Genomic DNA, 26,200 nt, shown 5'->3' on the forward strand with positions numbered 1-26,200 from the left:
GTCACAGAAACTGATTGTTTACCTAAGTCCCACATCTGTTACAAGAAAACTCAAAAATGTTTTGTGTTGTTGTTGATTTTTTTTGAACAAATGTCTTCCTCATTCTCACTGCACGTTTTTATGAAGCCACCTTAATAGATAGTATGAAAAGAAAAGCAAGACTCAGCATGTGCCCTTCTCATCCTACGCAATCCCATTTTATTAAGCAGGACTATACAAATAACAGACACCCAATTACTGACTCATGTATCTGAAAAGCCCAGGGTATAGAGCCTTCTTCAGGTATGGAGTTCCAAAATTTCTGAAATCTGTTTCTTCCTATCTCTTCGCTCTCCTTTCCTTTGAAGTGGCTTCTTTCCCAGGCTGGCTCTCTTCTCACAGTTAGCAGGTTTACATTCCAGCAGCTCAACAACCCTTCCTAAAGAGTGTTTGTTACTAGGTTGTCCCAAGAAAGATTCCTATTGGCCCAGCTTAGGTCACATGTCATCACTGAGCAAATCACTGTGGACAAGGCTGTGTGCTTTGATTTGTCAGGCCTAAGTCATGGTCTATTCCTGAAACCCCAGCAGTGCTATCACTTCTACCTGGAGATAAAGACTGAAATTGTGCAAGGGTATTTCTCAAAGGAAAAGGAAGCTATATGAGCAGAAAGGGAAACGGATTCTGCAAGGCTAGGATAAGAGGAGGTCAGTGAAGCACTGAGGGGGCAAAGTTTAAGGAAGCACTCATTTTCTGGTTCATGTAGGTTCAGTTTTAAGAGTGAGCCCCTCATCAAATTTTGTGTCCTAGGCTCCTCACTGACCCCTAGTACTGGCCCTGGATGCTGGGCAAGCAAAAGACAAAATATTCATTACAGCCATATTCAAAAATATCTCCTAAAGTGCCTGAAATCCCCACCATTAAAAATTCATTTCTTCTTCTTCTTCTTTTTTTTTTTTTCTCCAGGAACAGTTAGAGGGCAAATGTTTAAGTCAATAAGAATTCTCCATATACATGCCAATCAGAGTCAGTTACCTTCAGGGTCAGCACCTGTTGAAAGCGCAGCCCAGTAATGATGTGTGATATATTATAAAGCCTTGGGGTAGATGGAGAAATGGCCAATACCTAAAACTGTATAGAAGAGTGTCCCTGAGATGAGAAAAATGACATAGAAAAGGAGATCCAAGATATTAAAGGCACACTTTTACTCAATCATTTAATAACATTTAATGAACGCCGGCTCTAAGCCTACTTCATCAATTTCCCTAAGTTCTGCCATATGGAGAAATTGTGGTAGTAGGCTTGCAAGTGAGGATATAGCAGTAAAGACTCAGGGCACAGAAAAGGTGGAAATCTCTAAACAGGAACTCTTCGTTGCTAACATCTGGGAAGGCTTATCTAGAGTTCTGAAAAAACTTCAGGGAAAAGGATGAATCCTGCCAGTCCTTTGGTATTTGCGTTGCTAGAATCTTTGAAAACTTAATTTCCCCTCTACAGCAAGGGTTTAAGGAAAGACTAGGAGATTTATGAATTGTGTGCCCCTCCTAGGACCAAGGGAAAAATCAATCTTTAAACCACAAGATAAATAAGTCAAATACCTCGTGTTTGGTACTAAAGACAATTTTTTTCTATCCTTCATATTCCAATAATTTAATCTTACTTTTCTGGGACTCTAATTGCCTTTGGCAAAGAAAAGAGTTACATAATTGAAATACATCTGCCTCTTATTAAAATCAGGTTTTAAAATTTTTTGTCCACCTAATAATAAGTATATAAAGGAACGATTCTGTTTATTAGTTGGAGGTTACATTTTGAAATATGACTGTCCACTATGTCAACTTATAATGGAGACAAATAGTATCCTGAAACCAGAGTGACCTTGCTCCAACAGACCACAACTATCTCCTTCTGGTAGCAGATATGTCACCATGGTTTGCATAGTAGATGGCCAAATGCCAGCAACCTTTGAATCTTATAACTCACTTCACTGTTTAGGAAGCAGCCTTCTGCATAAAATGGTTTCCATGGGATATGCCCTCAAGGAGGGAATGTGATAGATAGAATGTCTGGTCCTGTATTTTCACAGTAACTATTTGCTTTATAGCCCATTGACAACAAATCAGCATCCCAGTTTTAAGTATCAGGTTCAGTGTGCTAAGAATCAAGTGTCTGTGCCCACAAGGCTTAGAGCAAGATGCTAGACAAGGGGCAAGTCACCAAAACTGTACTGACCAACCATGAGGCCTCTTCGGGCCACACCAGGAGGCTTTCTTTCCTAGTTCCACAAACTTCTCTCACTCTATCAGTTTTCAAACTGGGAAAATTGATGCCATAAAATTAATGAATACCTTTTTAAGTTCTTCCTTGGCCAGCGAATACTATCAGATGAGCTTGTTGCAAGCTGTAATAATTGGCAGTAGATTTGTTAATGAGCGCAATAAATATGAGTGCCTATTATATGCAAAGCACTGTACTAGGTGTACTAGGAGAATTCCAGGCTGAAAAGGATTAACCCTTACTGTTTGCAGTTCAGGAGAGGAGATACATACGTGATAACTCTTTTAAGAGGCAATTTTCCCTATCGCTGTATTAGAAGCATAAACTACATTATATGGAAAAATAAAAGATTAATTGCAGCTTGTGACTTCTTGGAAGACATGGAATGTGAGCTGACTCCATGAGATGCTCTGGGGAGAGCTACTATCCAAGCAAAGGGAAAGTTGACAGAAGTGCTGGGAAGAGGCCTCCGGTAAGGCTGAACATCTGGACCTTGGCAAGCATGCCATGGAACTTAAGACCAGAGATGGCTGAGAGACCAATTGGCAGGACTCTGGGTTCTGGACCACAGAGTTTGGCAGTGCTTTGCCTCATAGGTTATTATCATTAGTTAAACTTTAAACCACCATAGCTGCGGCTTTTAAGCTCCTCCAATATAGAAAGACATATCAATCCAATTATGCAATATATATTATTGCATATTATTCTTCAATATTATATAGCTATAGATACAGATCAACAATAAGGTATCCCGAACATCATCCCTTTCTTTTGCTTGGCTTGTTTCTTTTAAATGATTCAATCTACCTAAATTAAAACCTCCAAATTCTAAATCATCCAAGCTACGAGCGCCAGAAGAATCCAGGGCTTCCAAGCAGAGGGGAAATATGTCACCTTTTACGTTGAGACAAGATGGCATCAAGAGAAATACCTAGAAGCTGCCATCCACCAAGTGGTGTTTTCTCAGCTACTCAAAGAGGGCCCTCTTGCTCCTTCAGTAAAGAGGTCCTTTTCAGCCTCTCCAAACCGCAATCTGCCAGGAATGCACAGATCCTAAGGACTCGGGAAAACCCCTAAAAACCTCCCTGCCAGGAAGATCAGAGGGCAACATCTGGAGGAAAGAAAGCTGCAGTGGCAGAACGGGAAGTTCTGGTCCTTCCAGCTGCCCGGGATTCCCAACTTGAACGCTTCCTGAAAACTCTTTCTTCACCCTTTCTCTTACGAAATCTAGTGGGTCCTCCCTCCCCCCTCTGCCTTCTTAAGCCAGCGAGAGCGCGAGCCACAGCGCTGAGCTGGAGCAAGGCTGTGTCGCTCTGTCCCAGCCAGGCTCGTGGCTGCGCTCCCGGCTGCAGCTGCCCTAGACCACAGCCGCTTGGAAGCACCCCTCCCGCAGGTGGGTCACGTTGCTGGCTATTATTAGCCTTGTACCTTTCGCCACAGGACCCCCCTCCCTTACCTGCTTCAGCCTACCTGGAGCCCCTGCTTTCAGGACCCCACTCACCAAGCCCTCTCGCACTGGGAAGAACGTGCTTGCAAACTCCCCAGTGTGCGCCCCTGCATCCCTCTCTAGGAAAAGCCACCCAGCGGTGTCGCTGGATCAGTGAAGGAATTCAGCAAGCGTCTAGCTTCCTGGCGTTTTATCTCTCATCTCTACCCCACGGTGCAGAGAAGTCCAGAGAAGTAGGAAAGAATAAGACTTAGGGATTTGGATTCCTCTCTTATTTCTGGATAAGAACAATCGTGTAGTGCCCATCAGAAGGGAGCCTGGAAGAATGTGGTTTGGGCAGTTTCCACAGTCTCAGATCTGAGGTCACTTCTTGACCAAGAGCTAAAATTTGTCCTGAGATCTGCAACCACTTCCCTTCTTGATTTTGATTTAAGTTTCCTTCTGTAGTTCCATGATTGCCTTTCCAGAGAAATGTTATTTGAAATGTAATTTATTGTGAAGAGGAAATAAAACCTTGGTTCCCTGTTTGTTCAGAGGCTGTAAGAAGGTAGTTCTTTCTCTGGATGGTAATTCAGGAACTTTCTTTAAAAGATGACTGGTGTGATGGAAAGTGAACTGGTTGGAGAATGGACATGGGGGTTGGAGAATTATCTTCCTAGTTCTAACCAGAAGCTTAATGACTCAGTTTCCACATGTGTAAAATAAAGGACTATTGGACCAGACGATCTACAAAGTCCAACTCTAACAAGGTGAAAATCCATGACTAAAGTTGCTTGAGGGTTTGACAATCTTATTAATGCTATAAGTATAACTGAGCAATTACTCTCTTCATAGCAATACAGGTTTCATTTTTATAGGGAAACTACCCAGCTATGGAGAGAATCTCTTCCCACATAAGTATCTTAGACTTCTACCACATTTATCATTCAGAGTACTTTCAGCTTTCAAAACCATTCTTCAGCCTTGCTATGTGAGAATGTCCTATTCCCTATAAATGGCAGTCTCATAAATGTCACTCACACGAAAGAACATTTTTTTCTGATACAGTAGGTGTAATTTTATAAAATGGCAGATTTATTTTGAAGCAGTGACTTTTTTGAGATATGGCCTTTTGCAAGGCCCCAAGTTTTTCAGAATGCTGTGATTTAGCACAGTATGAAATTCTACCTATATGTATTCTACCTGCATGGCATACACCGCCAACCCATAAAACAGGATGAAGCACTCCCTATTTATCAGGCTTCGAGGTTTTAAAGTAAATGGTACATGTGCATAGAGACATTGGGTCATGGCACTGTCTCCTTTTGGCAATGTTTATGGTTCTGCTGAAGTTCACATAGAAACTTGAGGATGGGCGTGTATAAGGCCTGACCCCTAACTTGAGAACAATTTTCAGAATTCTGCCTTGCTTAAGCTTGCTAACCATTGTTAGAAGTAACCAAATAAATTTGTATAACCCTGTTAGTAAATTGAAAACTCTGGGCCTTGAGCCTTGTTCTGAATAGTTAAAAAAAAAAAAAAAAAAAAAAAAAAAAAAGATGTTTTGTCATAGAATTTCAAAATTGAAGAAACCCTGAGCAGTCACTCTGGATTTCCTTGTTTCCTGAGGGACCTCTACATCACTTTTATTAATGCCATTATTAAAAGGATATGGATACTCCTTTTAAGGTCTCCCAAGTAGGCTTTGCTGCAGTCACCCTCAGAAACACAATTCAGGATTTCATGATCCTCACCATCTAGTTCTCTTTGTAAGTCATTTAAATCTTTTATCAACTGCTGTTTAGAAATCATTTCCTTTTAGAATTTTAAGAAGGCTAAAAAGCTACCGGCAAAACAAAGATACAATCACCCTTCAAACTTGAAGACTTGCTAGGCTACCTTGTAGCTAATTTCCTCTGAATTGTCCTCTTAGGAGGAATTGTCCTCTTATTTGTTAAGTTTCTGCATCCACATCTATCTATAATTCCTACTGTGAAAATCTGGGATAATAAGGTTTTCTGGGTGGGATTTTTTTTTAAGTTGTAGTTAAGCCAGAGATAATAGAAATAAGATTTACAAAGACAAGACCTCTGAAGTCACCTGTTGGAGTCTACTTTTTTGTACATCCAAAGAGAATGGGTCATTAATTAATTATGAAGACTTCCCGAGTAGTACCATACGATGTGTTAGACCTAGTCAAGAAATTTTGAACCTCTTTTCAGTAATTTCCAAAATGATTTGAATCAACACTTGTTTTTTTGTTGAGAAGACATCAGTGTTGGAAGGAATAAAATAGGTAAATAACTAAAGGGTAATTAACGCTTAAAACAATGCTTGATAAGAAAACAGACTTGGCTTATACATATGAACAATCTATTCTTCCAAAATCATTAAGGAAAAAAGAACAAAGAATGTTTGCTCTGTTTGAAGATCATCTTTCAGAAATACATCGCAGCAGAAAAAAAACGCAGTATTCTACTAAAAGAAGTATTTCTACTTTAATTAACTAGACAGGCCATTGACATCCTAATCTAAATGCTTTTCCACAATGTTCTAGGAGAGTGTATTCATGTGTGAAGGGGTCTTACCATATTGTACTTGGACAGTCACGTATTTCTGAAAAGTTTTGAGAGAAATATATTTATTTTAAAAGTAGATTTCATGATCAATCCTAATGTCAGGATGAAATAAAGTTCAATTTTCATCTTACAAGTAAGGAAATGTGTGCAAAAGGTAATTTTGAAAAATTAGGAACTATCATTCTGAATAAAAAGAAAGCTAAGAGGTGTTTTAATGTAACTGTATAGCATACCTCCTAGAGGGTTATTAGAACACAAACTCGATAGTCTCTTTTGCCTTAGCTCTAAAGAATATTGAAGGGGAAAATGGCATTAAGAACAGAGCCGGGGCTCCAATCAGGTCTTCATTGCGCATGATTGCATTAACACTGAGGAGCACGGGAATAGGAGGAGGAATTAACAGCAGACACTGATTATGCATCTTTCATTTACACCTGATCTTTTTACAGGGTGTGGAAACAGCTTTGAGCCAGTTAATTGGTGGCTGAAGCAATTTTGCCCAGACTTAGGTAAACTTTCTTGCCCTGTTTCCCAGGCAGATTAGTGCCCCTTCTCTGGTCTGGGATCCACTCTGCACATTCCTCTGCTCAGGTCGTCACACACTGTGTTGTAGCAGTTTGATCATGTGTCTACATCCTCCCCAAGCCTGGAGCCCCCTGAAGATCAGACCAGTCTCATTTATCACTTTATGCCTCTTGCATAGCACAGAGAGGCTCTTCAATAAATCCGTCAAAACATGAAATTCTACCAAGATATTGTTGGTAATTCTAATTTTTATTTTTGGAAGATGCTGACCATCATGGGCATAGTAGGTTATGAGCATGGATGTCTGCCGTACTGTACTAGTTCATAGAGTCAAGTGTCCAGATTTCAACAATCTGCCATTTGGGGAGAAGCATGAGATTGCTTTGTATTGTACAGTACATATAAAGTAAATAGTGGAAATTAAGATAATTGTTTTTGAAAAGGAGAAACACCTTGGTGTTTCTTCTCATTCACCTTAATTTTAGTAAACCTATTGTGATGCTATACTGGGTAAGTTTCATAATAAATTCGTAACTATAATACTTTGGAGTCTAATTCATTTTAAAGAGTAATTCATTTTAAAGAGTGACATAATGCAAGTAAGATACTTAACCGAGGTCATGAAAATTAGAATATTGAATTTCTAAAGGTTTTAATTAGTTTAACTTAAGTAAAAGCATTTTAGCCTTTCGTTAATGTCTGAAGACATAAGATATAAAGCCTATTGACTACGTCAAAAGAACTAAGTTATATTAAATCATTCTTATAAAGAATTATTATGTTTCTAGTTATTCTCCAGTACTAAACTACTTCAGTATCCAAGTACTGAAATGATTTTTTTCATCCTATTTAATTGCCCTGACATGGGTGGTATGGGAAATGGGGGGGGGGGGGGGAAGCAATTAGCAGGTTGGTAAGTGATTCATTGCACTTAATAATGAAAATATTGGCTATCCTAGACTGAGATCCCAAATTATAATATCAGGGTTTTTTATTGTTTATTTTCTGTTTTTTATTTTTCTTGAGGCATGTCTGGAAAATTGGAAGATTTGTGTTTGAGGATGGGGATACACAAAGAGGTCCTGTATCTATCTCCCTGAGAGAATCAAGACTCTAGCAGCAGTAACAGATTTACGGCTCAAATTGTCTTAACTCCATGTGTGGAGTGGGGAAGAGTCTGGGACATTTGCTGGGGTAAAGGGATCCACATGGATTCTGTTTTCATTAAGAATCTAGGAGTCTTCTGAGAAGGGAGGCCCCTAAGGAAAGAGATTTAGGCCTAAGGTGAAGAGTCAGAATTAGAAAAATGTATCATCCTGTCAGCCCAATTATTTTGCCATTTCCACGGTCACATGCCAGAGTCTCAGGGGAAAAAGGATGAGCAATAGAGAAAGAGTCAGTGGCATGCTGGTAAACAGCGCTAAGAAAAAAAGCTGTCCTGATTTGTAGCATCTGCTGATTTTCATAGTGTGAAAACTCCCCTCATAGCTTATTTCAAACTTTTAGCCAGCGAGCTGGCTTCAACCACACCATTAAAATGAGCTGAGATTTAAAACCTAGTAATTAAAAGAGCTGTTTGCTTAAAAAAAATTTATCAACAAGCACTGCCCTCAGACCTACCAGAGTATAACACAAGAAGGGGGAAGAGTACTTTCTCTCCTGAGGTAAAAAACAGAGGAGCTGCAAGGCCAGATCAGGTCCCACAGTTGGAGCTGATCTTGACAAACATTAGAGGCGATATGGCCATTGGGAGGAACTCTTGCCTCTGAGAGCCAGATTAAAAATGGACAAAAAATGGTACCCAAAATAAGATGAAGGAGACTATATTCATAAGAACGTGTGAACCACCTCCAGGAGATTTCTAAAAATGATAAGGACATACTTGTAAGCAGAATGGAGTTCCCTCAGCAGCACGGTTTGAGGAGTGGGATCAGATCCACAGTGAAACTGCTCTACCCCCAAACTGATTTGGTAGTTATCCAACATCTAGATAATTTCTAGTGGTCTTAATGTGAAGATAAATGATGTCCGAGGAAATTAGTTTAAACAAAGTTAACTCAAAATTGAAATGACTAAATCATTACAGTAGTCCTAGAAAAGAAAAACCTACTAATTTATACTAAATATTAAGTGGGTCGTTGCAATCTGCAAATTATCCAACAAGCAATGCTCATGTGTTTCTACAAACCAAATGCCACTCAATCAGTGAGAGACAGTTGTTTTTCTGATGGTGACAATCCAGGTCCGAGGACTGAATCTTTGGTGAACCACAGGTTTGTAAGAAGTTGTTCAGGATTTAGAATGTAAAAGGAGGTCAAGGTAAATTAACCTAGACATGACTGAATCCCTGACCTTGTTGTCATGAGCCCCAGGCTTTCATCACATGAACTAAACCAGCCTAGACAGTGAGTGGATAATGAACCTACCTGATGAAATTCTTGGCCAGGGAATCAGAAAACAATCTTCATTATCTTGACTGATGCCGCTGAGATCAAAATGTGAAACAATAAGATTTTTAATTGAACTAGAATTTCAGCAAAGAACTTAAAAAGAAATATTATTATAGTCACAGGGATGTAAAGTACAGCATAGAGAATATAGACAATAATGTTGCAACAATTATGTATAGTACATGGTGGGTACTAGTCTAATCGGGGGGATCAATTCATAGATTATATAAATGTCTAACCACTATGCAGTACACCTGAAACTAATATAAAATAATATTGAATGTCAACTTTAACTTAAAAAAAAAATTTTTAAAAAAGAATGCTCCAGGTGACTCAAGGTACTGTTCAAAATAAAATTTCAAAAGCAGACATTAATTTTAATATACATTTATGGTAGTAAGTACCCCACCTATATGACACCCCTTACTGTTATATTTACAGCAGTCTGACTGATAGAAAATAGACTCCATTTAAACTTATTTTGTATCCAATGTGCCTGTTTTAAATGTATCCAATGTGCCATGTTCTTGGCATGCTATTCTTTAAAAATAATAGCACAAAATAAAACAAGTCCTGTTTACAGACATCAAATTAAAATGAAGACTCCTGTCACATCTTACAGAATTTAGAACTGTTATTTGTATTCTAACTTCCTGGAAGCTGCCAAGCCAGATCATTCCATTTGTGTGTTACCACACCAAGGTATGTAAGGGGGCGGGGGGAGGAGGGGGGAGGGGCTGTGCAGAGGAGATGCTGTCAGAAGAATTCAAAATCTTGTATGAACAATCAAATGGAGAGAGAAACAGAATGTCTTTAACCAAGGTTTCATCCAAAGGATACACGAGACATTGTAGAGCACTGTGTGAGAGTGGCTATTAAAGAGCACCATCAGATTTGTGGGTGGATTTGATCAAACTATAACTTTGTGGCTCATGGAGGGCAACTCTTCATGGTTTCCTTGAGAGAGTTACAGAGCAAAGCTTACCTGCAGTCTGACACCAAGTCTTGAGTCTGGCTTCCTTGACTCTCATCCTTGTGGGGCTGGCACAACATGCTTGCCTCTGGTTTTCATAAAAATAGGAACATATTTGAGTTAAAAATCAGTAAAAAAATTTTTAAATAATAATAAATGTTATTCTTTCCTTAAGTACAATTAAAATAGATACCATAGATCCCCATTACCTTGCTCTCCTGCTAATTAATTCTGTGGTAATGAAATGTTACTAACAGAATCATTTTTGTTGCAGTATATGCCATAGCTAATTCTGATTATTAGCAATTCTCATGGAAGCATCTATCCCCACAGAGCATTAATGTAAAGGTTATATTTAGTTATGCTCTTGTGACTTGATCAACCTATACAAGATAAGATTATTGTTTCCTTTTGTATCATTCTAATGGATAGCAATAAAACTAATCATCAGTAAATTAAAATTCTATGAGATACATAACATTTTCTCACAAAACAATTGAAATAATCAGTTTTTCAACAGCCGACCTCAGTGGTTTCTTTATTTAGATTAAGAGCTTTAAATGATATATTTCTGTCACTGTATGGCTACTACTAACAGAGCTATTTCTAACTACAAGGCTAAAATAAGAAATATACCGTTATATTTTCAAATAACTTACATAGACTAAAGATTGAATGGTCCAAAACAAGAAAAAAATAATTACAAATACATTGTCATCTAGGGCTTTCCAGTTGAAATTGAAAAGGAATAAGAAAACAAAAGGAAGGAATAAAAAAATAATAATTAGTAGAAAAACCCACTGATTATGTAGAGGCACAATACATTTTTTTATAAACTATAATTAGTGGTCTCTTTAAACCGTCAGTCTTTTGGTTTTGCTACAGTGATATATACCTGTCAGTAAAAGAATACACACTTAAAGATGAACATGTTTGCTTTCCCTAAAATCCTTGCTCTTACTAAGTACAGAAACATTTCAGTGAGTAAATTGGATGAGTTCACGTGTTAGTGTAAGGTTTCTAAAACATATTGTAAAATATTTTCTGCCTCCCAATTGTCCCTGGGATATATTAAACAAGTGCTTTGAATCACAGGAAGGCTGGCATAGTTGCAGAACTCGCTCCTGCCCCTAAGCCTTATGATGAAAAAAAATTTTTTTTGATTGCTCATTACAAATACGTTGTCATCTAGATCTTTCCAGTTGAAATTCAAAAGGAATAAAACAAAAGGACTAAAAAAACACACACACAAATAAAACAAGTCCTGTTTACAGACATCAAATTAAAATGAAGACTCCTGTCACATCTTACAGAGTTTAGAACTGTTATTTGTATTCTAACTTCCTGGAAGTTGCCAAGCCAGATCATTCCATTTGTGTGCTACCACACCAAGGTGTGTAAGGGGGCGGGCGGGCGGGGGGGGGGGTGAGAGGCTGCGCAGAGGAGATGCTGTCAGAGGAATTCAAAATCTTGTATGAACAATCAAATGGAGAGAGAAACAGAATGTCTTTAACCAAGGTTTCATCCAAAGGATACACGAGACATTGTAGAGCACTGTGTGAGAGTGGCTATTAAAGAGCACCATCAGATTTGTGGGTGGATTTGATCAAACTATAACTTTGTGGCTCATGGAGGGCAACTCTTCATGGTTTCCTTGAGAGGGTTACAGAGCAAAGCTTACCTGCAGTCTGACACCAAGTCTTGAGTCTGGCTTCCTTGACTCTCATCCTTGTGGGGCTGGCACAACATGCTTGCCTCTGGTTTTCGTAAAAATAGGAACTCTAGCCTCTCAGACCCAGCCTGTGCTTAGTTAGAGGGAAAATTATAAAGCAGGTGAAATGTTTCTGCATCCCCCTACAACCTTATTCACACCCTGTTCTCCTTCGGTCTTTCTCCTCCCACCATTCCTATCCGAAAAAACATACCCTTGTGTTTATCCATTTCCAGTGGGTCTCAGAGCTGGTGCTCCTTAGAATTGATTGTTCGGTTTGGTTTATTTTTTTTAATGTCTGGGCTCTCCCTTAGACCAACTGATCCAGATCTCAGCAGATGGGACCGTAGCATTTAATAGCTGCTCAGCTGACCAGGGAAGAGAAGCATTGTAGCAGGCCATTAACTGAAAACTAACAGGCAATGGTTTGCAATTTGATTCTATAATACAATCATCTGGGGAGCTTTAAAAAAAATAATGTCCAGACTCTGCCCTAGACCAATTGATTCAGGCACGCCAACAGTCTGATCATCAGTATTTATAAAAGCTCTCCCCTGATTCTTATGTGCACCAGGGATGAATGAGAACCATTGATTTCTAGTGTAATCCTTTGCAGAGGTATTTGCATTCTATAAGCCTTAGTGGTTCTAAGATGCTCTGAGGATTGAATGAAAAGACTACAAAGAGAGCCAGGAAGATACATCCATGCCACCAGCTGTATCCCCTCTCCTCCTATTCCCCTCCAAATCGAACTCTATGGATGGGTTTCTCTTTGTCTACTTAGGATTTCATTATGGCTCCAAGCACACTATTTCTATGACTCACAATTGTGTGTTGTGATGTTGATAGTTTGTTTTTATAGTTGTTTTATGATTACCTCCAAACCTTTTTCAGTGAAATTTTATTTTGCATTTTCAGTTTGTACAAATATGTAAAATTGAGTGTGCTTAAAAACAAATAAAACTTCTAATAATATATGAAAATAAGCTTGAATCTTTACATAAAAGAATTTTCCTGGATTTGTACTTTCTGTGGATTTCTCGGAATAAAAGATATAGGAGGAATTCATGGCTAATTCAAGGCTAATTTTTTTTCTTTCATGCATAGCTGCACCAGAGAGAGGGGAAGATTGTCTTTCCTTTCTCTTCTACAAATGGTGTTATATACATAAATATTTATATATTTTCCTCTTCATTCTGTGAAAATGCTAGGGGAAAACAAATGGCCCATTTTCCAAGAACAAGGCAAGAAAGAGCACACCTTTTAGAAGGGGCATGGTTGGGTTGTTGAACCTTCGTCTTTCTAAGAGGAGTGGAGAACAGGTTCTATTCCAGGGCTGGGGGGCTGCCCCTGGCTGCTGATACACAAAGGACTTCAAAATTTTATTTTGATATATTCTCCAAATGTAGTCTATGCATACACAGAAATACACTGCTAGGATGGAGAGAAGTCCATCATACAATTTTAACTTGGCATCCATTTATCAGATATCTACACATTGCTATTATGCGTTAGTATGAATTAATATTTTAATACAGCCTATGAGTATCTCCTAAACAAAGAAAATAGGTTGCATTGTATTTTTGGAATATGTTAAAAAGCATTGATTTAAAATATACAATTACATATATGATATATATGTATGAACAAGATTGCCCTAAAACTTATATTGAAAGGCAAAGGAATTAGAATATCTGAAACAGTCCATAAAAAAATAATAATAATAATAATAATAATAAAGTGGGAAGAATCAGTCTACTGGATTTTAAGACTCACTATATAACTAGAGTCAGAGGCCAAGAGTGGACATTTAAATCATAGATCAATGGAACAGAACAGAGAACCCAGAAATAAACCCACACATGTGCAGACAACTGATTTTTGACAAAGTTGCAAAATCAATTCAATAAAAAAAGGATGATCTTTTTTAACAAATGTTAGGGAAGTAATTAGATATTGATAGGCCAAAAAATAAAAAAAATTATGATAATAACCTTGGCTACCTCACACTTTATACCAAAATTAATTCAAGTGGATAATGGATTTATATGTAAAGTATAAAACTTTTAAACCTCCTAAAACTATAAAACTTTTAGGAGAAAATATTCAGGACCTAGGGGCTTGGTGAAGAATTCTTAGACATGATATCAAAGCACAATGCATAAAAGGAAAAAAAGAAAAAAAGAAAAAAAAAATATATATATATATATATATATTTTAATATATAAAAAAAAATTAAAAATATATAAATATATATATTACATATACATAATATGTATATATATATATATATATATATATATATATATATATATATATGTACTGGGGGTACCAAAAAATGTATACAAGTGGACACTTTGGTCAGCGTTGCTCAAGTAGTAGTTCGCCTTAATCAGAAGTGTCTGGACACTGATGGTAACCACTTTGAGCACCTCTTGTAATTGCAGAAGTCAAATGTGACTTATATTTATCTTTTGTTATTGGTACATATTATTACAATTTTAATATCTTTTTCCTTTCATAAAATGTGTATACATTTTTTTGGCACTGTGTGTGTGTGTGTGTGTGTGTGTGTGTGTGTGTGTGTTGAATTTCTTCAAAGCTAGAAATTCTTGCTCTGTGAATGACCCTGTTAGGAAGATGAAAATAGTCTACAGACTGGAAGAAAATATTTGAAAAACAAATCTACAAAAGACTCATATCTAGACCATACAAGAATTAGAAACACTCAACAGTTAAAAGACCAACAATCCTTTTAGAAAATGGCAGAAGACATAAAGAGACTTTTTACCAAACAGGACATATAGGTAGCAAATAAGCAAATGAAGAACGCCATACCGTGCATTACTATTGGACAATACACAAGAATGAACTATTGATACCTGCACCAACTTTGGTCCATCTCAAGAGCCTTAGCTAAGGGAAAAAAAAAGTCAGTATACAAAGGTTACATTTTGTGGGGTTTTATTTATATAACATTCTCAAAATGACAAAATTATAGAGTTAGAGAACAGATGAATGGTTGCCAGGGGCTAGGGGAGGCAGAGACAGGGTAAAGTATGACTGAATAGTTCTGTAGCCTGCCTGCACTAGTGGACACGTGAACTTACATATGGGATAAAATGGCACAGAACTTTACACACTCTTTATACCAATGCAGTTTCCAGTTTTGCTATTGTCCTATAGCTATGTAAAATGTAACCAACCATTGGAGGTGTTAACCAATAGAGATATGAGGATGTAAAACAGGTTAAAAGTTTATTTGGGGTCTTAACGGATTTAAGTCCTAAAACAGACTTACTAGGTAGCAACCCAGCTTGGCCTCCAGAGAGAATAAAGAAAGATCTGTAAGGGTAAAAACCACAGTGTAATTCTTTCATGCAAATGAAGGACTGCTGGCTCATGTAACAGAGTTTGGTTAGTTCCCATATACAAACAAAGGTGGTGAAAATAACAAGGAGGAGGTAAAAGTCCATATGTGTCTGCAGGGCAATTGTTGTTTCAGGATGTTTATGAGTCAGCGCTGAGCTCACCGCTGAGCAAAGTTTAGCAACAGGTTTAGCAACTTAATATGGTAGCAGCTCTGCGAACTGGGCTAGAAGATGTGTGCAGGCCCCACTTCTCTAATACCCTCCTGACTCTATTTTATATAAAGTGACTCTCCTAGCAATGCTTTTCCCGTTTTATTTTTTTCCATCATCACAGGAAATGGTGAAGGACGCACAGAAACCTCTTGTACTAGCTTTATAACTTTCCCTAAATATATAATTATTTCAAGTGAAAGGACTTGGTTTTTGTTAATAGCACTGATTTGTTACATATAAGCATTTAAAATAGGCAAATTTTGTAATCCTGTTTGGACATGTCCATAGTTTTAATAATGCTAAAATCCACTGAAGCTGTAAGTGGCCTAGGCCTCTGATCTCTGACTTCTGGGACGTGAGAGAAGGAAAACACACACACAGTAGACTTACCTTAACATCCCAGAAGAAGGCTGCCTCAGGTGCCCAAGGCCTGGGGTGGGATCTGCAGACAGACGGAGATGATGGGCAAGACTCCACACCTGGGCCCTCTTATCTCTCTCTCTCTCTCTCTCTCTCTCTCTCTCTCTCACACACACACACACACACACACACACACACACACAAGCATTTCAGTGGTGGCTGCTACCATGTCTTTCACAGTCATCTTTGCATCTGCGTCACTGGTTGCCCATCTCTAATCTCTACAAACACCCTTGTGGGATCACTTTACCTGTCTTGGCTCACCTCTCTGGGAATTGCTTCTATAGGAGGCAAAACCAGTGCTGGAGATTTCCCAAATCAGGAGTTATTCTTGTTATTCTTGTTGTGTTTCCTGTTATGCAACTGAGGTTTATAAAGAACTGAGGGAAAGAGAGGAGACCACTATGTTATGTCTTATCTATTTTAACCCATCTTTCCCTTAATAACTCTGCTTCCTGTTTGCCACCTTTCTTATTTGCTGTATTTCTTTCATCCTACATCTAGGAGGAAAATAGGATTAGAAAACTTTTTTTAAGTCTTTAAGCAAGAAATCTCACTGCTTCCATAAATTCATGTTTACAGACAGGTTTTTTTTTTTTGAGTTACAAATAGTACGAAATGGGTGTAACTTCCTTCTTTATGTAGTACTTACTGTAAAATGCACCCTCGACTTGATCTCCTTTGTGGTTTAGAGTATGCATACATCTCATTTTTATGTACTCCTATTTTTAGGATATTTTCCAAGAGTTTGAGATTCAATTCTTCCAAATAATTACTAACTTTTTATTTTTACATGTTAGTTTGTTATCCTAGTTTTGGTAACCGTAGGTCTGATCATTTTCCTTTTTCCATGAAAAAAAATAATCAAAATATTGTATTATCCTGGGTTGATTTGCAAGCAGAGCTGTGACAAAGGCTGTGTGCAGATGGTTTATTAGGGAAGTAATTACAGGGAGCAGGAGTGAGGGGCAAAGTGAATAAACCAGAGTAGGCGGGAAAGATGGGACAAGAGGGCATGAAGCTGGCCACTGCTACAGATGGGTGGTGCTCTGATCTACGGGGACTTTTTCATGAAACTTATGGAATTTGTCAGAACTGTGTGCCAGAAGATGAAAGGGGAAGCCAACCCTCATTGGTCTGAGTGCTGTGCAGACACAGGTATCAGAAAAGCCCCAGAGCAAGAATCAAGAGATGCAAGATGTGAGGCCCCAAAGTGAGCCACTGTTAGGCAGTGGAATCTGAGCAAAGCTCAGTTCTTGCCCAAGGACTGGAAATAGAACCAGGAGGATTTGATGTGAAGTTCAAGACGTGGCCAACACAATTATCAACCTTAGAACTTCGATAACTTGATGAGGAGAAACTAGCTGCCCAATGGAATAACTATATTTCGTTCTATGTCAGCCAGTGATATTTTAATATCTCATTAGTGGTTTTGTATCTTCTGAAGATTTCAGAGTGAAAATAAATTTTAATGGTTGGGAAAACAGCCCAAGTGTGTGACATTGGATTGCCAAGCTGCATTTTAAGAGAGAAATATTCAAGTAAAATGTGAAAGGATTACAAATGAGAGAAATTCACACTTGAGCTGTTTTTACATCTATGTTTTGATAAAGCTATTTCATGCTTTTATTTATTAAAAAACTAAGTGGGGAAAGCAGAAGCTTCTTAAGAATTATTAAATGATGTTTCAGATAAATTTTATGTATTTCCAATAAACGCAGTTATAGAAGCATAATTAACCCTTAATTTACAGAATTTATACAAAGATTACTTAATTAGATAATTAATAGGTTGATTAATTAGATAATTAATAGGTTAGTAAGTAAACTATTAACAGCTCATTTACTATGTCTTAAGAATTGCTTTAAGATACATTAATTAATTTGATCCTTACAATGTCTGTAAAGCAGGTACTATCAGTCTTTCACGTTAAAGATGACGACACTGAGACACAAAGAGTCTGAGTCACTTACCCACTTACCCAAGGTTACACCACTAGTAAGAAGGACAACAACAAAAAGTACTGTGTATTCAATATCTGCATTAAAAAAAAAAAAAAAATCTTATGGAAGGTTAGAATAAATGAATGTGGTTGCCAAATACTCAAAATAGAAACCAGAATCACTCTATCTTTGCAGTAATTAATATGATCTAAGTGAGACTATGTCAATAAAGACATCATCCATTTCATTACAGGACACTGGCAACTTGATCAAATCTGTATTTTGCTTGTAGTGTTCAACACAATATAAGAGACAGAAGAAGAATATATTAGGGTGAAAGAATAGAGAAGAAGTGAGGGGATAGCCAGGCAGACTGAGAACTTTTGGGACTAAGTGTTCGATAAATATAATATCAATGCAAAACATGTCCATAGTTTAAAACATCCACCGGTAAGTGGATTGGTTTTTTACTATATCTCTTTATCTGACAGAAGTTTTCACCAATAATTTTGTTAAATGAAACACATAGAAGAATATGTATGACAATTTTTACTCCTTCCAAATTTTGTGAGGAATACATCTAATTCATTAGAAGCTTTGAACAACATCAGTCAACCACTATTTCCTGGAGATAATTCTCATTAATTTTGCCATGTCCAAAGCATTCATATGTTGTTGGGTATTTGTGTTATCTTTCAGTGATGGAGAAAACTTCTACAGATGCACTTCCTCTTTATAAGAATTTTTCGGAAAAGCAAGAGACTATATGTATTTTTGGAACCGGTGATTTTGGAAGGTCACTGGGACTTAAAATGCTCCAGTGTGGTTATTCTGTTGTTTTCGGAAGTCGAAACCCCCGGATGTCCAGTCTGCTGCCCAGTGGTGCAGAGGTGTTGAGCTATTCAGAAGCGGCTCAGAAATCTGACATCATCATCCTGACAATCCATCGGGAGCATTATGACTTTCTGACAGAACTAACTGAGATTCTCAGTGAGAAAATATTGGTCGACGTCAGCAACAACCTCAAAATCAATCAGTACCCAGAATCTAATGCAGAGTACCTTGCTCAGCTGGTGCCAAGAGCCCACGTAGTAAAAGCATTTAACACCATCTCAGCCTGGTCTCTCCAGTCAGGAGCTCTGGATGCAAGTCGGCAGGTAAGATAGAATGATGAATTTACACTCTCAATCTTTAAAAAGTGAATGCTTTATGTGCCCTTACCTCAAAGATTCCAAAATATAATTCCAAAATGAAACACCCACTGAACATTTCATTCTGCTAATGTGTTCCATGAATAGTTTCCTTGGGTTTAACCAACTAGGACAGTCCGTTGTTGTTATTTATTTCCCACTGTCTGCACTCTCAGCGTTTAGTTTGATGGAACCCGATGGTGTCTGTCTCTGGAGGCATCTTGCAAGTAAGAGAAAAATAACACAGCTAAATTGCTGAGGGATATCCTTTCCGCTCCCATTATCTTGTACGTAACCAGTTCCATTCATTCACTGAGATTAGAAACTTTCCATAAGTGACGAAGCACCCACGAATTCAAAAGAAAGATTTAACTATTCACACTGTGGAGAACCAACTCATATCAGTGTGATGTGCCTAAAACCAGTCTCAGCTTGAAACCCTCGTACTTAACTATCCAGTACACACGTGCTAGTTTAAAACATCATCTTGCTTAAGTATGTTTATTCAACATACTAGTTTGAAAAGTGGTTCACTACTACATGTCCTTGTTCTGAGTGGTACTTGTATAAACTTTCAAATAATTATTAAAGAAAGGATACAAAATTAATTATCTTTAACTCAGGTGTTTGTCTGCGGAAATGACAGCAAAGCCAAGCAGAGAGTGGTGGATATTGTCCGTACTCTGGGACTGACTCCATTGGATCAAGGATCGCTCATGGCAGCCAATGAAATCGAAAACTACCCCTTGCAACTATTTCCAATGTGGAAGTTCCCCTTCTATTTGTCTGCTGCTTTGTGTGTCTTCTTCTTTTTTTACTGTGTTATAAGGGAAGTAATCTACCCTTATGTTTATGAAAAGAAAGATACCATGTTTCGCCTGGCTATTTCCATTCCAAATCGTGTCTTTCCAGTGACAGCACTCATACTGCTTGCCTTGGTCTACCTCCCTGGTGTTATAGCTGCCATTCTGCAGCTGTACCGAGGTACGAAATTCCGCCGATTCCCAAACTGGCTTGACCACTGGATGCTTTGCAGAAAGCAACTTGGCTTGATAGCACTGGGATTTGCCTTCCTTCACGTCCTCTACACACTTGTGATTCCTATTCGTTATTATGTACGATGGAGGTTGCAAAACAGGACCGCTTCCCAGGTAAATCTATGCACTTGTGTTTTATTCCTTAAATTACAGTGGAATCTTGCTACATCATATTCCATGTCACAATTATAAAAAATCACTCTTCTAAGCATCTTTGTTTTTTAAAGTAACTACCATTAGATACCTCATGTCTGTTTCTTTGTTTTTTGTTGTTTTTTTGTTTTGCTTTGTTTTATTTTTTAATGAATCCAGTTGAGAACCCACACAACTGTTGAGAATGAAAGTTAGGTTCCCAGGTTCACTTGGGTCCAGATCTGCATTCCTGTAACCGGGATCCTGACAAACTGACAGAATTGGTGTCTCAGGAAAACTAATGACACCTACTTCAGTTCCTTTGGGGAACAGTCAATAAATGTAAACCAGTGTGTTTGCAGGCTTCTATTTTTATGCATGCTACTTGCTTTTGGAAGTCAAAACCAACATTATTATAACTAAGGTGGCTGTTTCAACATATTTCACAGGAATGTAAACAAATTCACAAAAGAGTGCTTATAAATACATTAATGTTTCACTTGTGGGAAGTTGTCACCAAAAACTAAACAATTCTGAGCAAATGTCAGATACTATATTCTGCATAGTCAGAAACTTCAGAGAGAATCAACTCAGGGAATCTAAAAAGCAGTCCCAGAGGAAGTGCTATACATCAGTCCTAGTTTGAAAATAATTGTTTTGATCAATCTTACTTCAGTCTCAAAATTTGTTAGTCACTCATTGATGGTGCGTCTGTGGATTTCTCTACATTGTTTCCCAAACGGGTACATGGGAGGTTCTTGGGCAAGAATCACATTACAGGAGCCTGACTTCTCTAAATCTGTGGTGTGACAGACCTGATGATATATTACAACATAATAAACATGAAAGAACCCGAATACTATGTGTGAATTATCAGCAAATAATAGCAGAAAAAAACAGAATCTTTATGTAGTCATTTGAGAACATTGTTTTACTTGGGGAACAAGAAACCATATGGTAAACAAGGTTTAAGTAAATGTTTACTTTGTTTTAGGATTTATAGGGTCAGTTAAAACTCCCTGTACAACTCCTGGAGTCAAGTATTATAATGAAATCCCAGCAGAACCAATTATTTTTTCTACCAATAACATAAGTTCTAAGTGTATTTTCTCTACAATGATTTTCAAATGAGTATTAAGAAATGTCATATAATTTGCCTTGAGCAATAAACCATGCAAAGCTATTTTCAGTCCCTTTAAAATTTGGGAAGTTCGTAAAATATGTCATTTTTAAAAGTTGCTTATAATTTTTCTTAGGCAACATCCAAGACAGAAAATCCATTTAATACCTCTTATGCCTGGCTCAATGATTCATACCTGGCTTTAGGAATCCTTGGATTTTTCCTGTTTGTGCTCTTGGGGATCACTTCCTTGCCATCAGTTAGCAACATGGTCAACTGGAGAGAGTTCCGATTTGTGCAGGTAAGGAAGTCAAGATTTAATCTACTTTTACTGCAAAATGAGTCTGGTTTTACAAATATTTGCATTTTTCTTCCCTATCATGCATACATTTTCATTTTGCTCCATCAGTTCCCTAGCAATCTCATAAAAATAGCAACTGAAACAAGTTCAAATTAGTACATGCTAAATTCTGGTACCAAAAGGCAGATTCCATAATGGTTTGACTTCCTAGGAGGGCATCCCTTGCTAAGATTCCTGACTACTCCCACAGCCACAGCTATGAATATACAGTGAAAAGCATCAACAACTGTTAAACTTTGTGTCTGGAGATGTACTAAGTGCAAGCTGAAAAACCAAAAGACAAAATTTCTAGTTCTGAAAACCAACCTTAGAATATGGACATATTGATATGTAAAGGCATATATTAAAGTTTAAAACCTCTGAAAGCAAGATATGCTAAACTGTCATCATACCAGACTCAGGGCTGTTCTGTAAGAAGGAAAACATTTTTTTTTCCCCACATATCAACCACCAGACACCTCAATAAAGGCGGTCAGTAAATACTCTTATTGACCAGTGGTCCTTAAAGTGTAGTACCTGCACCAGCAGCATCAGTATCACCTGGTACCTTGTTAGATACACAAATCTGCAGGCCCCACCCAGACACAATGAATCAGAAACTCTGGACACGTGACCCAGCAATTTGTTTTAACAAGCCCTCCGGATGGTTCTGATGTATGTTCACTGTGAACCACTATAACAGAATAGACCATTAGTAACTGAAATTTGGTTTGAATTTTATAAAACTATTTGAATTTCAAAAGTCTTACAGTTTGTCCCAGCAACCAAAAGCAGTCAACATTTTCTCATGTTAACATCTTTATATAAGACATTAAAACAGAAATAAACATTGAGTGTTTAGGCCAAAGCAAGCAAACAAAAGTAAAGTTTGCTTGTTGCTCTTTATTATGATAGAAATTAGCAAACATCTGCTTTTAGTCAGTAATGTATACTAATGTCTAGGACATACTGTGTCTTACTCATGTCTGGCCTCCAGAAAAGGTGATCAAGGAAAGAATTTTACCATTGGGGAAGAAGGCAAGGTAAGTGCTTTATTCTCACACAAAAGAGTTGACTCCTGGGAAACTTTCCGCTCCAACTAGGTTAAGATGAAATCACCATGTCATTTGTAAGCACAATCTTTCTTTTTTTTTAAATGAAATGTTTATCATCCTGAAGGAGGGTTAATGGTTTCTTCAGTACTTAGCAGAGTGTTCTGTACATCATAGGTTTCAAAGGTTTGTGATTGTTGACAAATATCCTTCATTGGCTTAGAGTATCTTGGTTTAAAATGTAAATAGTGTTAATGTCCATATTTTTGTTTCTTGCTTCTAGTCCAAACTGGGTTATTTGACCCTGATCCTCTGCACAGCCCACACTCTGATATACGGCGGAAAGAGATTCCTCAGTCCTAGCATTCTCAGATGGTGTCTTCCTTCAGCCTATGTGTTAGCACTTATCATTCCATGCACTGTGCTGGTGATCAAGTTCATCCTCATCCTGCCATGTGTAGACAAGACCCTCACACGGATCCGCCAGGGCTGGGAAAGGAATACGAAATTCTCAAAATCACCACTAAATGGAAAAACAGATATTTAAAGCAAAGTTCAATTCAGCCTGACCTCTGAACCTGGAGTTTTGTATTGTACGTTTAGAGAAGAATAAGAGGCACAGTTCAGAAAGCATTGTTCTCCCACCCCAGTCTGAAGTCTCTGAACAGAGAAGGAAATGTTGCCTGACTTTGAGAAGAGGCTGGAAGAGAACACCATGTTATTTCGGGTTAGCGTTGAATTAGTGCAGGTCCCTGTTTCTCCTTTTCCCGGAGACAGCGGCGGCTGAGGTCAGATTAACTTTGTGGCTTGACACTTATAAACTTCTTGTTGTGGGCACCATGCATAACGTAATGTCTTGTAAAATCCAGGCGAAACACATGCAACTTCCTTCTCTGGTTCAAGAGCTGAATGGAGTGAGAGAGAAAAATAGTAAGATGGTGGCCACTAATAAGGGTTTTATTAAGTAAGTCTGAAGAAGAGGGACAAATTAAGTAAAAGATAATTTTTTGTTTTGTTTTTTGGACATGAATGTGATTATAAATATTGCCCTAGTGAATTCTGTAGTTAAATGTGCTCTTTGATTTTTCTTTTACCAATACAAAGGTGTACAGTAGAGAACTGTTTTATAACACAAAAATATCACAATTGATTGGAAGCATGGGTGGGATATATGCAAATCTATCCAGTTGTCATAAGATCCCATCTCTACAAGGAATAGGTATAGGAAAGACTGAGTTAAAATTGAGGGATATCCACTTGGAATTTCTCAATGTACAATAAGCAATGAAAAGTTGATAAGGGCCCTTGCACAAAAAGTTCAAAGAAACCAGAATTTTGGACAGCAAGCTAAATAAGTTTTTGTAAAATTGCATCAGATTAGGTTTACTTTTATTTAGGTATTGTGGTATGCTTTGTAAATAATGTATTCCAAATATTATTCAATAGTAATCATCTGTGAAATGAATTTCTAGTATAAAAGAATAGCTTCTATAATTTAGCATAGTTCATTATAATTTTAAGCAGTGAAATTAAATGAATAATGAAAGTGTAAGAGTGACTGACGTACAGATAAGAAAGAATTATGGCAAGTCTTAGGGCAGACAAGCCCTCCAGATGATTCTGGAGCATGTTCGTTAAGGCAGAGAGGTGTGAACAGTAGTTGTAATATGAGACTTGGTTCTTTCTCAAATTCTTGGTGGAATGCAAGATGATTCTCTCTGTTTTTCGGTGCTAATAGTCCCATTTCCAAGACGACATTCAGCAGGATTAGCCTTACTGGCTCATACATGGAGCTAAAAGGAGATTTCTGCAAGATCTTCCCACATACTGAAATAGCCAAAAGGCTTTGGGTTTGACATTTTTTTACCTGCTCTATCAATACCATTTCTCTCTCTCTCTCTCTCTCTCTCTCTCTCTCTCTCTCTCTCTCTCTCTCTCTCTCTCTCTCTTTGCTTTCATTATCATGTATTCTACAGGACATTATGCAAAATGATTAAAGTATATTAAAACACCACCCATAATCCAGGATAGTTTTTTTTATAAAACTGTTTGAAAATAGTTCTATCTATACTGTATATTCAATTTTATACCCTTCCTTTTCATGTAACATATTGGTGTCTTTGTTCTCTTACTTGCATGGTATATTATTTAATCAGTAGCTGCATAATATTACTTCAAATGCACATTTATTAACCATTGCCCTAATTAAACATGTAGGTTATAATCATTTTTTAGTAAAACAACATTTCAGAGACTGTCTTAGCATTTACAACTTTTTCCCATATTTTAAATGATTTCCTCAGAATACTTGCCAAGAATCAGGACTACAAAATTAAAGAACTTTTAATAGTATTTGCTATATATTGCCAAATTATTTCTACAGTGATCTTGTCAATATCATCGGCATTGGATGAGGGTGTTGGTTTCATGATACCCGCATAGATTTTGTTTTGTATTTCAATTTGTGTTCATTGAGAAGATACACGTAACATATAATCCATTAATTTATCCTTGATCCACCAAGCAAAAGAGTAATAGTAAAACAGTAATAGGTTTTTACTGGGTCACAGTTCATCACTAAAAATAGAAAATACCACGGTACAAAAACTTTCCTGGAGTAAAATGGACTCTACTTTTATAACCTAGTAAAAATGCTCTACCTGGGTAGTTAATTAAAAGCTATCTATAAGGCCAGAAGTTAAAGAGCGCCCCCCGGTGATTTGAACACAGCACTGCATTGCCGGGCCTGACCCTCGGCCTCAAACGCAGACTCTGAACCCCACCAGCTGACCAGAGAAGCCAATTTCCTTTTTCTTTCCTCACCAAAGCGTCAAACCAATTTGATTATCTTAATACAGCCAACTCTTCCCAGTTTACTTAAAGTGAAAAGAATGAGTTTGAGAAAGAAATTGGTGCATTGAGTGAACTGTACTGTATTCTTTTTAACAGATACAAACTGTTCTACATAAAAGAGTTAGACTAAAGTCTTCACTGTTGGTTTATTTCCTGTATTCTAGGAAAATTTTTGTTAAGTTCATAGACCTTTTATTTTTGTATGTTTCCCCCATGTTAAAAAAATGATTTTTGTGAATGTACTCATTAAACATTATTTTAAAAATATTTTCTAGTTTTGTTTAACTCCGGTTTTGACTCATCGGCATTACAAAGACAGTGATGGAAAGATTTTGAACCACAGTAATTCCAGCATCTGGAATTAAAATACCTCCCTTCAGGGATAAGGAAAAGAAGGCAATACATGGGTTTTAAAGCACACTAATGGATTTGCAGCTTCTTGCACTATAGGCTTGACCTCAACGAGGAGATGCATTCCAATATCTCGCATGTTTCAGTATTGCCCTCACAGAGGGGAACACATCAGCTAGCCCAACTGATGGGTTTGAGTATACTATCCCACACTGGACTTTCCTGCCTCCAGTTGGGTGCCACCCGGACAGGGCTAAT

The 26,200-nt window shown here is 37.6% G+C and overlaps 1 protein-coding gene and 1 long non-coding RNA gene across 2 annotated transcripts; one reads left to right on the forward strand and one right to left on the reverse strand.

Moving 5' to 3' along the window:
* The first annotated feature begins 3,522 nt into the window (after window positions 1-3,522).
* On the forward strand, window positions 3,523-25,858 carry STEAP4 (STEAP4 metalloreductase). The gene is made up of 5 exons (XM_019716389.3): window positions 3,523-3,649; window positions 18,567-19,024; window positions 19,681-20,208; window positions 21,483-21,647; window positions 23,022-25,858. Exons 2-5 carry the CDS (start codon window positions 18,569-18,571, stop codon window positions 23,283-23,285), a joined length of 1,413 nt encoding a protein of 470 aa, XP_019571948.2. The 5' UTR covers window positions 3,523-3,649; window positions 18,567-18,568; the 3' UTR covers window positions 23,286-25,858.
* LOC148758352 (uncharacterized) lies at window positions 9,216-12,006 on the reverse strand. Its single transcript, XR_016021075.1, has 3 exons — window positions 11,891-12,006; window positions 10,222-10,297; window positions 9,216-9,271 (listed from the first exon to the last, which is right to left on the reverse strand). It is a non-coding gene; the product is annotated as an uncharacterized LOC148758352 (long non-coding RNA).
* Window positions 25,859-26,200: the final 342 nt, after the last annotated feature.

This window comes from Rhinolophus sinicus, chromosome 4, assembly GCF_057876585.1.
Source record: "Rhinolophus sinicus isolate RSI-liver-muscle chromosome 4, RSI-T2T, whole genome shotgun sequence".
Lineage (NCBI taxonomy): Eukaryota > Metazoa > Chordata > Mammalia > Chiroptera > Rhinolophidae > Rhinolophus > Rhinolophus sinicus.